The sequence below is a fragment of the Pristiophorus japonicus genome, chromosome 19, assembly GCF_044704955.1.
Source record: "Pristiophorus japonicus isolate sPriJap1 chromosome 19, sPriJap1.hap1, whole genome shotgun sequence".
In the NCBI taxonomy this organism is placed as follows: Eukaryota; Metazoa; Chordata; class Chondrichthyes; family Pristiophoridae; genus Pristiophorus; species Pristiophorus japonicus.
Genome location: NC_091995.1, coordinates 40,232,637 through 40,248,187, shown reverse-complemented (window position 1 = coordinate 40,248,187; position 15,551 = coordinate 40,232,637). Strand labels below are relative to the sequence as shown.

Genomic DNA, 15,551 nt, shown 5'->3' with positions numbered 1-15,551 from the left:
GATTGGATAGGCTTGATTTGTATTCCTTGGATCAGGGGAGGCTGAGGGGAGACCTCATTGAGTTGTATAAACTTATGAGGGACCTAGATAGAGTGGATAGGAAGGACCTATTTTCCTTAGCAGAGTGGTCAATAATGAGGAGGCATAGATTTAATGTAATTGGTAGGAGGTTTAGAGGGGATTTGAGGGGAAATACTTTCACCCAGAGGTCAGTGGGGGTATGGAACTCAACGCCTGAAAGGGTGGTAGAGGCAGAAACCCTCACCACTTAAAAAAAGTATTTGGACATGGACTTGAAGTGCCGTAACCTAAAAGGCTACAGACCAAAAGCTGGAAAGTGGGATTAGGCTGTAGTGCTGTTTGTCAGCTGATGCGGACACAATGGGTCGAGATAGACCCCTTCTGTGCTGTAAATGTATATGATTCTATGATTCTACATTATGTTCAGCCTTCATAAAACACTGATTAGGCCTGATCTACCATATTGTGTTCAATTCTGGGCAGCAAACTTTAGGAAGGCCTTCGAGAGATTGCGAGAGATTTACTAGAATTATACCAAGGATGATGGACTTCAGGAGTGTTTGATGGGGACAGAATGGCAGCAGATTAGGAAAAGGGGAGGTGCAACGAGACCTGGGTGTCATGGTACATCAGTCATTGAAAGTTGGCATGCAGGTACAGCAGGCGGTGAAGAAGGCAAATGGCATGTTGGCCTTCATAGCTAGGGGATTTGAGTATAGGAGCAGGGAGGTCTTACTGCAGTTGTAGAGGGCCTTGGTGAGGCCTCACCTGGAATATTGTGTTCAGTTTTGGTCTCCTAACCTGAGGAAAGACGTTCTTGTTATTGAGGGAGTGCAGCGAAGGTTCACCAAACTAATTCCCGGGATGGCAGAACTGACATATAAGGAGAGACTGGATCGACTGGGCCTATATTCACTGGAGTTTAGAAGGATGAGAGGGGATCTCATAGAAACATATAAAATTCTGATGGGACTGGACAGGTTAGATGCAGGAAGAATGTTTCCGATTTTGGGGAAGTCCAGAAGCAGGGTTAAGCCATTTAAGACTGAGATGAGGAGAAACTTCTTCACTCAGAGAGTTGTTAACCTGTGGAATTCTCTACTGCAGAGAGTTGTTGATGCCAGTTAATTGGATATATTCAAGAAGGAGTTAGATATGGCCCTTAAGGCTAAACGGATCAAGGGGTATGGAGAGAAAGCAGGAAAGGGGTACTGAGGTGAATGATCAGCCATGATCTTATTGAATAGTGGTGCAGGCTCGAAGGCCGAATGGCCTACTCCTACACCTATTTTCTATGTTCTCTGTTCTATGTGGCAGACTGGAGAATCTGGGATTGTACTCCTTAGAACAATGAAGGTAAAGAGTAGATTTGATCGAGGTGTTCAATACCATGAACCGTTTTGATAGAGTAAATCAGGAAAAACAACATGGTAGTGTGACAGGATGTGTTTCCTGACTCTCACTGCCTTTTTCCAAAACATCTAACCGCCTCCCTTTTTAAACCTATTTTCTGTTCTCCTTCCACCCCGTGTCTGATAGAGCATGGAATACCCTATCAATCCTTCACAGTAAAATAGCATCTATGGAGAGAAATGAACTTTGGTGGGCTGTGAAACGCATGCAAGTGGATTGGTTCCTCATTAAACAACCCGTCTGATTTTCCTCTTCATTGGCTTCAGTGGAAAGTTGCATGGAGCATTTACCGCCCATTTCACACTCCGGCTTCAGGTGAATTCCACCCCACATCTGCCCAACTGGGCAGACAAAAGGGGCCGATTTACACTGTCACCGGTGGGTAGAAAGCTGGGATAGAGGGTCCATCACCCAATTTAACGGAAAGCAAGATTAGGTGGGGTGTCAAATTGGCGGCCGGTCCTGTACCAACAGATTTCCACTCAGCGGCGAGAGTGAAAATTACCCTATGACAAGGTAGATTTTCAGATTGGCCGCACATTGTAGAAATTGCCCAATTTTGTTTCTTTTGAAGTCGAATGGTTTCTGGAATTGGTAGCTGATACACAACGCCAGTTTAACTCCCGGGACACAAGTTGAAAATCGGCCCCATCATTGTTTCAAGAGAAACCAAATATCTATGTAACTTCTCAATTGTACGTGTGGTATCTGGACTCTTTTCCCCAAAGTTCAATAGTCTGCAACCCATAACTACCCTGACTCCTGCATGGCCACTGTTGCAATATATTCAGTTATTGAGGTTATATTCGAGTTGGAATGTAAACATCTTCACATGCTCATTGACCAATTGCGTCAAGTAGAAAATGGGCAGCATATCTTTCTCACTTTTACCCTACCTTCCTAATGGTGTCCATTAACACCGGGATAGAGTTTTACCTTTTGTGGGGGCTTAGAGTATTCTTCTGTTGGAACTTTTCCCCTGTTTGTCTTCACCACACACATGAACAATTATCCGAAGGGGAGACTGTGGAGCAGCCAAGAAGTAGGAAGCATGGCTCAGGAAATCTGAGGCCAATTTTAATGTTGCTAAAACCAGTGGGCTGGGTGTATATTACTCGGCATATGCAAAGCATGGATTCTGCATGGCTTAGCACCGTAATGCTGGGCGCACTTCCTCACTAAATCACCATAGAAACCTCAGTTCAGTCATGGGACTAATAACTTAAATTTACAAATGAGAGGAGCTTATGTAATTTATTCAAATCACCACATTTTTTTCTCTTTTCGAAAATGGGAATATTCTTGTAAATGGATAAGATTTGCGATCAAGACTCATTTTGTCTTCTCTGCAAAGCTTTAACACAGGGGTGGTGACAAAATATCCAGTGATCTCTCATTTTTCTGAATCAATTATTCTTTCCCAAGCTGTTGAGCAAACTGACATTTCTGATATTTGATATGCCAATGACGGGGATATGTTTCATTATGTTTCAGAGTCTCACTCTCTGCTATATTACTACACCCTGAACCATGGGAGTACTGATCTGCCAGGGTATAGTTTTCTGGGACGTTTGGATGGCTGTGAAATAGTCTATTACGACAACAATATGAAAATAACAGTTCCAAGAGAGCAATGGATAGCGGAAGCATTTGACAAGAGTTATTGGGATGAATACACAATCACTTATGCTGGTTTCCATGGTCTCATCAAAGGACAGCTTGATAGATGGCTGCAACAGAACAACCAAACATCAAGTGAGTGGATTCATTGGAATGACTGCAGCGAACGATGGGGTCATTTTAACTTGGGTGATAACAACCATCAACCATATCGAACCCCATTATAAACCCTGGCGGATTTTCCCTTCCATTGCCTTCAATAGGATATACATCAATGATCTAGATTTGAATATAGGGGATATGATTAAAAAGTTTGCAGATGATACTAAAATCGGCTATGTGGTTGATAATGAAGAAGAAAGCTGCGGACTTCCAGAAAATATCAATCAACTGGTCAGAACAGTGGCAAATGGAATTTAATCTGGAGAAGTGTGAGATAATCCATTTGGGGAGGGCTAACAAGTAAAAGGAATACACATTAAATGGTAGGACACTGAGAAGTGTAGAGGAACAAAGGGACCTTGGAGTGCATGTCCACTGATCCCTGAAGGTAGCAGGACAGGTAGATAAGAAGGCATATGGAATGTTTGCCTTTGTTATCCAAGGCATAAAATACAAGAGCAGGGAGGTTATGCTTCAACTGTATAAAACACTGGTTAGGCCACAACTGGAGTACTGTGTGCAGTTCTGGTCACCACATTACAGGAAAGACGTGATTGCACTGGAGAGGGTGCAGAGGAGATTTACGAGGATGTTGCTGGGAGTGAATAATCTTAGCTATGAGAACAGATTGGATAGGCTGGATTTGTTTTCCTTGGAACAGAGGGGGCTGGGGGGAGACCTCATTGAGGTGTATAAAATTATGAGGGGCCAAGATATAGTGGATAGAAAGGGCCTATTTCCCCTAACTAGGGGCATACATTTTAAAGTAATTGGTAGAAGGTTTAGAGGGGATTTGAAGGGAAATATCTTCAAGCAGAGTGTTGTGGGGGTCTGGAACTCTCTGCCTGAAAGGGTGATAGAGGCAGAAACACTCACCACATTTAAAAAAGTACTTGGATGTGCACATGAAGTACCATAAACCTGCAGGGTTACAGACCTAGAGCTGGAAAATGGGATTAGGCTCTGACAAGATGGTCGGCACTGACAAGATGGGCCAAAATGGCCTCCTTCCATGCTGTAAATTTCTATGATTCTATGAATAGGAAGGAACATCAGGCGAGGTGTATAAAGGGAAACTACTTGAATGTCGCCCATTTTACACCAGCTCTGGAGGATAACATTAACCTAAATGAATGATATTGTTAATACTGGGGGTGAAATTCAATGTTGGATGGGTGTAAAATGGGCAGTAGCAGTGAGGCCGCCCTTCATACATGCTGCCAGATTGTCCTTTCCATTCACTTCACAGCAATCTAGGCTGGGGTATATAACAGGCGGCTTTTCCGCTACTGCCATTTAGCAACCCTGCTGAAGTTGAATCCCACTCTGGGGAGAAATCTCAATTTTTATCTGCAGGTGAAATCTGGGCGCCTGTGAATCAGCTGTGTGTTTTCCACCTCGTTGGATTTTCTGTAAATGGGACATAGTGTCAAGTGAATGGCCAATTAACTATTGGATATACTTCACCTGGTGCTAAAAGTTTAAAATCAATGATTATTAAATGACATAGGTATTATTACATTTCATCAATGATATTTACATTGTTGTATTTATTGAATGATTTTGCTGGCAATTTTACATGTAACTAATCATATTATGTTTATTGGGGTAATTTTTAACTCTTTCGGCAAAAATGTAAAACGGTCAATATCGGACCGGCCACCCGTTCCACGCCTTGCTTGGATTCCCTTTCCAATGGGTGAGGTGTATAACAAGCCACTGATCAGATATTGCCTGCCTTACACTATGGCCACAATTAAAAATTAACCCCCCCTCCCCCCCCCCCCACGATTCATGGTAATATTTCTCTTAATGAATGATATTAGTAATACATTTACTGAATGACATTGGAAATATCAATTATTGAATCATATTGGCAATATTGTGTTTATTGAATTGTATTGTCAATTTTAAATGTAAGTATCATTATTCATGTTATTGCAATTGTTGAATGATATTGGTAAGCATGTATATAATCTGTAATGTAGATATGTAAGTTTGAGGATCAAATGCCATCTTATATCCAGCAGATGGTTTATCAAAAAAGCAGAATGCACTGCACACAGTATTCTATCCATTAGGAATCATTTTTTCTTTGGGCAATAGTGTAAAATGAGTGAGATTAAAATGACTGCCCAATATAATCCTTGTCCGATTTATTTTCTTCCATTCATCTCAAAAGGACATGGAAATCTGGCTGGGTGTAAAATGGACAGCCAATCCAATATTGCCCATTTTACACTCTCACCCAAAGTCAAAATTACCCCCATGGAGTCAAGTTCATTGTAACAAGATTAGCGGACAGGGAATACTAGCCCATACTGTGAAAACATATTTCAGTCCCCAATTTATAATTTCTGGCATGTTCTAATATGACATATAGTTAAGTAACAAAGTTCACAGAAAATTATGAAGGGTGAGAAGTAGAGTTGGTTTGCACATAATATTTTTACAGGTGTACAGCATTGCAGGACATTCTGAGGGGGAGGGGGAAGAACCAGAAATCATGGTCCTTATCGGTACCAACGGCATAGGTAGGAAGAGGAAGGAGGTCTTGCAGACAGATGTTAGGGAGCTAGGAAAGGGATTAAAAAGCAGGACCTCAAAAGGTAGTAATCTCTGGATTACTCCTGGTGCCATGCGAGAGTGAGTATAGAAATAGGTGGATAGAGCAGATTAATGCATGGCTGGAGAGATGGTGCATAGGGAAGGCTTCAGATTCTTGGGGCATTGGGATCGGTTGTGAGGGAGCTGGGACTTGTACAGGCTGAAATGGGTTGCACCTCAACAGAGCCGTTACCAATATCCTCATGGGGAGATTTGCTAGTGCTGTGGGGGAGGCTTTAAATTAATTTGGCAGGGGGATGGTCACCAGGATGTATCATTAGAAAGAAAAAACAAAGGATTGGGAGAGACGGATAGCACTAATGTAAGAAATAGTAAGGTATTAGGTGGGGTTAGTCGAAGAGAGAATACAGGATGGTCTAAGATAGGTTGAAAGTGTGTGTATGTGAATGCATAATACATAGTAAACACAGTTGGTGGGCTGCAGGAGCAAATAGCCACTTGGGAATATGATATCGTGGCAATAATGGAGACCAGGCTCAAAAAAGCACAGGATTCGGTATTAAATATTTCTGGATATAGGGTGTTCAAAAAGGTAACACAAGAACACGAGAAGTAGGAGCAGGAATAGGCCATTTGACCCCTCGAACCCGCTCTGCCATTTAATGAGATCATGGCTGATCTGATCATGGACTCAGTTCCACTTCCCTGCCCGCTCTCCATAACCCTTTATTCCCTTATCATTCAAAAATCTGCCTATCTCCGCCTTAAATATATTTAATGACCCAGCCACCACAGCTCTCCGGGGCAGAGAATTCCACAGATTTACAACCCTCAGAGAAGAAATTCCTTTGCATCTCAGTTTTAAATGGGTAGCCCCTTATTCTGAGACTATGCCGTGAATAATCCAGAGAAGGAAATATAGAAGGTAGTGTGGCTGTATTGTTTAAGGAAAATGTTAGTGTTGGAGAGAGAGGATGTTATGGAGGGGTCAAGGACAGAATCTATATGGCTAGAGTTAAGAAATAATAGAGGTGCCATTGCACTACTAGGTGTACTCAATAGGCCACCAGCTAGTGGGAAAAATAAGAAGGAGCAAATTTGCAGAGAAATTACAGGGAGACATAAGAACTATAGAGCAGTGATAATGGGGGACATCAACTATCCTAATATAGACTGGGATAATAATTCAACTATCCTAATATAGACTAGGATAATAATTCAACTATCCTAATATAGACTGGATAATAATTCAACTATCCTAATATAGACTGGGGTAATAATTCAACTATCCTAATATAGACTAGGATAATAATAGAGTAAAGGGTAGAGAGGGGGAAGAATTTCTGGTGTGTTCAGGAGAACTTTCTTGATCAGTATGTTTCTGGCCCAACGAAGGAGGCATTGCTGGATCTGGGTCTGGGGATTGAGGGAAGTCAAGTGTCAGTAGGTGAACATTTAGGGAACAGTGATCATAGTATCATAAGGTTTAGATTAGTTATGGAAAAGGACAGGGAGCAACCTACAGTAAAAATACTTAATTGGGAAAAGGCAAATTGCAGTGGGATGAGAACGGATCTGGCCCGGTAGATTCAAATCAAAGATTGCAAGGAAAACTGTAGTAGAGCAATGGGATGCCTTTGAAGAGAAAATAGTTCGGGTGCAGTCGAGGTACATTGCCACTAGGGGGGAAAGGTAAGGCAACTAAATTTAGAGCTCCCTGGATGATGGTAAGATCTATAGAGTGTAAGGAAAAGCAAAAAAAGTGCACGTACGACAGATGTCAGGTCGAGAATACATGAATACATGTGAGAATCAGGCTAAATATAGAAAGTTCAGAGGAGAAGTGAAAAATAGAGGAGCAAAGAGAGGGTATGAGCATAGAATGGCAGCTAAGATAACACATAATCGAAAAGTCTTCTACGGGCATATAAATAGTAAAGGGGAAAATAAGAGGAGGGTGGGGCTGAGTATGGACCAAAAAGGAGAGCTATGCATGGAGGCAGAGGGTATGGCCGAGGTACTAAATGAGTATTTAGCATCTATCTTCAACAATGACGAAGATGCTTCCATAGACATAGTAAAGGAGGAGGTAAAGGAGATACTGGATGGGATAAGAATTGATAAAGACGAGGTACTAGAATGACTGGCTGTACTTAAAGTAGATAGGTCACCAGGACGCTAAAGAAAGTGAAGGAAGAAATTGCGGAGGTACTGGTCATAATCTTCCAATCTTCCTTAGAAACGGGGGTGGTGCCAGAGGACTGGAGAATTGAAAATGTTACACCCTTGTTCAGAAAAGGGTGTAAAGATAAATCCAGGAACTATAGGCCAGTCAGTTTAACCTCGGTAGTGGGGAAGCTTTTATAAACAATAACCAGGGCCAAAATTAATAGTTATTTGGAGAAATGTGGATTACTTAAGGAAAGCCAGTATGGATTTGTTCAAGGCAAATCATTTCTAACCAAATTGATCGAGTTTTTTGATGAAGTAACAGAGAGGGTTGATGAAGGCATTGTGTTTGACGTGGTGCACATGGATTTCCAAAATGTGTTCGACAAAGTGACACATAATAGGCTTGCCAGCTAAGTTGAAGACCATGGAATAAAGGGACAGTGGTAGCATATGATTTGAAATTGGCTAAGTGACAGGAAACAGAGAGTAGTAGTGAACGGTTGTTTTTCGGACTGAAGGAAGGTATACAGTAGTGTTCCCCAGGGGTCAGTACTAGGACCACTGCTTTTCTTGATATATATTAATTACTTTGATGTGGGTGTACAGAGCACAATTTACAAATTTACAGATGACACAAAACTTGGAAGTATAGTTAAAAATGAGAAGGATAGTGATAAATTTCAAGACATAGACAGGCAGGTGGAATGGGCGGAAATGTGGCAGTTGAAATTTAATGCAGAAAAGTGTGAATTGATACATTTTGGTAGAAAGAATGAGGAGAGGATATATAAACTAAAGGGTACAATCCTAAAGGGGGTGCATGAACAGAGAGACTTAGGGGTATATGTGCACAAATCATTGAAGGTGGCAGGACAGGTTGAGAAAGCATTTAAAATGCTTACGGAATCCTGGGCTTTATGAATAGAGGTAATAGAGTACAAAAGCTTGGAAATTATGATGAACCTGAATAATGCACTGGTTCGGGCTCAGTTGGAATATTGTGTCCAATTCTGGGCACCGCACTTTAGGAGGGATGTGAAGGCCTTAGAGAGGGTGTAGAAAAGATTGATGAGAATTATTCCAGGAATGAGGGACTTCAGTTACGTGGATAGACTGGAAAAGCTGGGGTTGTTCTCCTTAGAGCAGAGAAGATTGAGAGGAAATTTGATAGAGGTGTTCAAAATCATGAGGGTTTGGACAAAGTAGATAGAGAGAAACTGTTACCATTGGCAGTAATGTCGATAACCAGAGGACACAGATAAAAGAACCAAAGGCAGCATAAGAAAAAAAATCTTATTTGCGCAGTGAGTTGTTAGGATCTGGAATGCACTGCCTGAAACGGTTGTGAAGGCAGCCTCAATCACAGGTTTTAAAAGTAACCATTCTATGATTCTATGAAGAGTTGGGCAATATAAAACTGAGGCATTACAGCGCCACTACTGGAGGAAGGGTGCAATTACAGCCTGTTAACGTTGGCTAGAATCATAGAATGATATAGCACAGAAAGAGGCCATTTGACCCATCATGCCTGATCCGAGTCTTTTAAAGAGCTATCCAATTAGACTCACTCCTCTGCCCTTTACCCATAGCACTGCAAAATATTCCCCTTGAAGTATTTATCCAATTCCTTTTTGAAAGTCGCTATTAAATCTGCTTCCAGCGCACTTTCAAGCATTGCATTCCAGATCACAACAATTTGTTGCATAAAAAAATCTCCTCATGTCGCCTCTGGTTCTTTTTCCAATTATCTTAAATCTGCGTCCTCTGGTTATCAAACTTTGCCACGGGAAACAGTTTCTCCGTATTCACTCTATCCAAGTCCTTAATTCATAGGAATTGATAATGGGGCAAAATTGATAACCAATGTGACAAAAGAAGTAAGATTGTGTGGACAGGCAGTACGTAACATTTCTAATACAATATAAGTAGATTAATAGTTAAATAGCAACATTTATTCAATTTGGGAAGTAGATACAGCAGTTTCTCTGGGAAAAGCAAGGCAGTTCGACAGTGGTTGGAGAGTATAATTACAGCATGATCAGCTTACAGTGGCTGCTTCAAACATAAAGGTTGATACAGGAAATTATAAAGGAAATGTTAACACAAATGTAACAGAAATATGACACCGGTCTGGACACCGGCCCAGACTGGTGGAGATTAAAGGACCAGTGCCCGGGGCCCAGACTGGTGGGGATTAAAGGACCAGGGCCCAGACCAGGGGAATTAAAGGACCAGTGCCCGGGGCCCAGACCGGTGGGGATTAAAGGACCAGGGCCCAGACCAGGGGAATTAAAGGACCAATGCCCGGGGCCCAGACCGGTGGGATCTATTTGTGGACAAGAAGATGTAACATTTTTGAATTTTCTGCTCAATTTCCTGTGGCGTTGTATAGATGAGGGATCATTTTAACTTTTGTTAAGTGTAAAATTAGTGATTTTGGATTGGTCACCCATTACACAATCTGCCCAATCTTCCCTTCCATTGGGGCCACAGTGAATTGACAGCCCACTTTACATCTGTGAAAAATGGGTGGAGTGTAAACCGGGCTTCTGATCCACTCTGAACCCATTTCACACAACTGGCAAAGACCACTTTCACTCCATCCGCTTTTTTAAAATCATAGGGGCATAACATATATCATCAAGGCCTCAAAGAAGACTTTGGTCAGGACACTGTTGGGGTTTTGCATGCAGTCCTGAGCACTTATTATAGCAAGAATATTAACCGGCAGTTGCAGTTTAACTTTGGTGCCAATTGTTCTCTTTCAGTGCTGTAAGTATGTCTGTGTGATGATGCTTGTTTCAGATACTAAATTCCATTTCTACCCTTAGTAATGGAAAGAGTGACTGGATGTGAAGTGACGAGAAAATAGCTGAAATTCTCAGACTTGGTGTGAATAGATGCGATAATTATGTAGCCATTGATTGGTTGAATTACTGTTCTAGGTACTCATTACATTCAAGGACTGTTTGGCTGTGAGCTGAATGACGCCAATCCTAGTAGAGGGCTTCTGAAGTTAGCTTTTGATGGAAGATACGCATTTAGTTTTGATAAAGACAAATTGGTTTGGACTGTACATGATCCATTAGCTCAGACCTTCAAAGCGAAATGGGATAAGGAAACAATGATGAACCATTACTTCAAGAGCTTGTTAGAAAAGGACTGTGTGGAATTATGGAAGGCATACTATTCAATTGGAAATGTATCACTAACCAGAAAAGGTAAGTTCAGAACAACCTGGGGGTAATTTTAAAGTTTGGCGATATTGTACAATGGGCGATATCGGATCAGCTTCCATTACACACCTCACCCTATCCTCTGACAGGCGGCCGATCTGATATTGCCCATTTTACACTAGCGGCAAAGGTTTAAATAAACCCCTTTAATTAATTGTGAAATGTGCGACTTTTATTGAAGTTGAAAATAATTGTCATTCTATCATGTAGTTTCCCCTGAGGTCTCAGTTGTTGCCAGGGCTGGTGATCGTTGGTTTCTCCACTGCATTGTGCTTGGATTTTACCCGCAGTCCATCAATGTGACCTGGTTGAAGAATGGAGAACATGCCCCTGAGACCAAATCTACTGGAGTATTACCCAATGAAGATGGGACGTATCAGCTAACGACAAGCCTTGAATTTGATCCGTATGATGGGAAACAATATTCCTGTCATATTGAACACAGCAGCTTGTCAGGTGGGAAGACTGTCCCCTGGGGTAAGGACATGAGCAGCAACACTGAACAATCCATCAATAATCACAAACATCCCATACAGGGAGAGAGAGCAGAAAGAGATCAATTAAATGCATGACTGAACCAAATTGCCCATTGCCTCCCTGCTTTTCTATTCCATTTCTCTAGAAATGAACCGAATATTCTGTCTCCCAGTGATTTTTAGTTGTTACTATTTGGTCTTCTGTTCTGTTGCTGATAGCCAAGAACAGGAAAATTAAATTCTTCCACTCCTTGTAACCGTATTTTCTTGTGGGTAACTTTTGCTCTTTCTGCCTGTTTCTTTATACATTACTTTGGGTATCTCTGGACTTGCAGGCTGCCTGTGACTGTTTCTCATTCTTGCTCTTTTAGAAAATTTCTGTTATCTTCTGACTCTTCCATAATCTGCACCCAACCCCCCCCCACCCCTTGTGTACTTTTTAAGCTTGCTTTCTCTATATCTTTCTCATTGCTTCTTACTGTCTAATTCCACTCTATACGTCTCTCTCCATGCCCCCCCTCCCCTCACACCTCTCTCACACACACACACATACACACACACACAATCTCAGAGTTAGATAGCAAACACATCTCTTTCATAGGCTATCTGGGTTAGAGAATGGATGAACCTACATTAACCTACATTCATCATTCATGCTTGTTGCTTCACTGTTTGTTTCTGCTTTCTCATTGTTCCCTTTCACCGTGGTTCTGGAGCTGCTCAGTTTCTGAGCTTGAACGTTTGCTCTGTGCTAAGCTATTTCACTCTCAGCTTCAGTGTGTTTTTGTTTCTGTTGTCTCTTTGCGCTGGTAGGGACTGAGGGGACAGGTCACTTTGTGATGTTAGAGGAGGAGTGGGGAATTGTTGTGGGGAAAGCTCATTAAAATGTAGCACAGTGAGGGGGAGGGGTGATAAAATTATGTGGCCTGATGGCAGGGGTCCAGAGGCGAGTCCTTAGGGTTCGAAGTTCAAAGGAAGCTGTAGGCAGGGAAGTTGGCGGGTGAGGGCTTTGCCCAGAAAGCAAGAAACTGCAGCAAGAATGAAGGTTGGGACTGCACAAAGTAGAGCTGGGTGGGAAACTCCACAGAATAAGCTAGAAATTGATACAGCAGCCATGTTACTATTGATAAAAAGGTAAGCATTTAACAGTTTGAATTACGTGTAAACTTTTATGTATATAATTTGGTTATTTACAATTCTCATGAGCTGCAAACTTGCACCATTACCACCCTCCCATCCCATGGACCTGTGGGAACAGTCAGAAGCTTGATCCCCCAGCCCTGGGAGCTGGCATAGTGGCCATCAACAATTCAACTGCCAGTACTTACCCCTCATATTGCCCCTTTCATCAGACCGCACAGACACAGGCCTCTGCCACTTTCCCACTTATATCCCCTCACCCAGCAATCCGTGGGGGGAGGGAACAGCGTGCCTTCTCCCTGCCTCGCTGGGCACCATGAACACAACCCTTTTCCACTGGACTCCAATCATCTCATTTATTTTGCTGGCCCAGCCCTGATCACTCTGGAAACCATGCTTCGCAGCCAATGCATCTACCGCACCCCCCCCCCCCCCCAACCCCCCCACCGCCTTCCCCTCCAACCGCAGTTACCTTTACAGTCTGCCCAGTTCTTGTTGAACCTGTGGTTCTTCACAAAAAGTGAAGTTTATGGCTTTAAAAGGAACCTTGTCACACCTTAGTGAAATCATACATTGTGCGCTATATGGTGTGGGAACTCGTACATATAAAACAGCCCACCTACTGACCTTGAGCAGGGCCATAGGTTTCCATTGGTTGTATGTAAAACTGTCAATCCGCACATATAATTATACAACCCTTGCTCATATTTTTCGAAAGGCAAAGTAGAGAAAGACAAGCACGTGGGGCTGATTGTCGTGTGTGTACTGGTATCGCTGGCTTTCGTTATGGTTTCAATCTATATGTGGAGGAGAAGAGGAGAGGTAAGGCCAGGGAATTATGTTGCAGTCTTGTTTATAAAATTATTACACAGACAATCTTGTGGCCTGCCCCAGGATTATATTTCAATATTAAATATCTGTTATAAAGAAAAACCTATAGTTATATAATGCCTTTCATTATCTTAAGACGTCCCAAAGCGCTTTACAGCTAATGAAGTACTTTTTGAAAATGTAGTCACTGTCGTATTGTAGGAAACGCGGCAGCCAACGTGTGCTCAACAAGCTCCGACAAACAGCAATGTGATAATGACCAGATAATCTGTTTGTGATATTGATTGAGGAATAAATATTGGCCAGGACACGAGGAAAAAAACTCCCTTGCTCTTCTTCGAAATAGTGCCATGGGATCTTTCACATCCACCTCAGAGCATAGATAGTTGACAGTCTAATCTGAAAGACCACACCTCTGTCAAATTAACGTGCATGTTGAATTCTATAGAACGGGCTTTTTTCTCCTGACAACTCATTGATTTGCAGACACAGCAGCTTATGAGTACATAAGAACATAAGAAATAGGAGCAGAAGGAAATAGGGCCTGCTCCCCTATTCAATAAGATAATGGATGATCTGTTTTTGGCCTCACCTCCACTTTCCTGCCTGTTGCCCATAACTATTGACTCCCCTATCGTTCAAACAACGGTCTATCTCAGTACCTGATCTGAGGAGCCACACTTCATGTGTGTTGCCCGAGACACGCCCTTTTGCAGGGGTCGTTAGATAGCCATCAGGAGCAGAACCCCAGCCATTTCCCTCCTTCCAAGCCTAGGACTCCTGGAGCCAATGTGAACTCTCCGACAGCAGCGACCGGTGCACTCAGGGGGAACCTGGCTGACAGGGCCAGTACCAGTTAGGACGGTGCATTTTCTCACCGAGAATCGGCCTTTGAATCTATTGCTCTGCAATATGTCCAATAAACTGGATGTCCTTGTTGGACTGTGAGCATTTATCCTGTAGAATGAGATTGGTATTTGTGAACTGTGGGTCCTTCTAATGAATCCGTTTTAAACAGAGGCTGAGAGTTCCTGATTTAAGCCTCCCATCAGGAAAGGCAACAAGCAAGTGTTTCCCACTGGGAGTGAAGTGAAATGGGAACTGAAGCGTCCAACTTCTTGCTGTGTAACTGACCACAGAGCAGCATTTACAGAGGATTGGGGAACGGCCACCGTAAGGGCTGCACTGTGGGAGCTAACGGGGAGCACCCTGTAAGGGGAAGAACCATGAAAAGAGTGTGAACAAGTCACTTCATTTTCTGTACTGTACTCTGCCCCATCATCTCGGGAATGTCTAACATTTGTATTTCACTCCCTAGATTACAATGTTGTTTAACCAGATCCGGAGAGGGCCAAACACCAGACTTGCATTGGATCCAGGGACACGGTGATATAGTCATGGTGAATCAATTGCTTTGTTACTGAAACAATGTGATTTGCATAAACATTTCACCCATGCCTTATGTTTCAGTCACTGTATTACAATATTATTAACTTGCTTAACATTGAAGCAATATTGTCAACTCTCATCTATAATTGCACAAACTGGCTCTTTAGATATTACAGAACTGCCCCGCAGAATAAAGGCATGCCATGGATTTTAAAATACGTTTTGTTAATATTGATACATTATTCGCACAAACTTGATTTCATTTTCCATTTACTTTTATCTCCCGAAAGCTTGACTCTGACATTGGCCTCAGGTAAACAGTCTCCCCTTGTGAACAGAAACAGTGCCATGGAAACACTATTCAATGTCTGGAAACACAGCCGAGCCCGCTCCTGTCCACACATTCACATTTCACCTGCAGCATCGCCAATACAGCGGTCCGGAGCAAATTCAGTGTAACTGAAGGGAGCGAGGCCAGTGTAATCCCTCTGCTGCTAACCTGGGATTAAAGTGGGCATGAGAA

At 42.4% G+C, this 15,551-nt stretch overlaps 1 protein-coding gene across 1 annotated transcript in view; it reads left to right on the top strand.

Annotated features, from left to right (window-relative positions):
• The window catches only part of LOC139230437 (class I histocompatibility antigen, F10 alpha chain-like), a 46,344-nt gene extending 31,121 nt beyond the window's left edge, over positions 1-15,223 (top strand). The window contains exons 2-6 of the mRNA XM_070862271.1: positions 2,929-3,189; positions 10,902-11,177; positions 11,403-11,669; positions 13,527-13,630; positions 14,958-15,223. Of these exons, the coding sequence (XP_070718372.1) occupies positions 2,929-3,189; positions 10,902-11,177; positions 11,403-11,669; positions 13,527-13,630; positions 14,958-15,029 (980 nt within the window). The 3' untranslated portion in view covers positions 15,030-15,223. The remainder of the gene's footprint in view (positions 1-2,928; positions 3,190-10,901; positions 11,178-11,402; positions 11,670-13,526; positions 13,631-14,957) is intronic.
• The last annotated feature ends 328 nt before the right edge of the window (positions 15,224-15,551 follow it).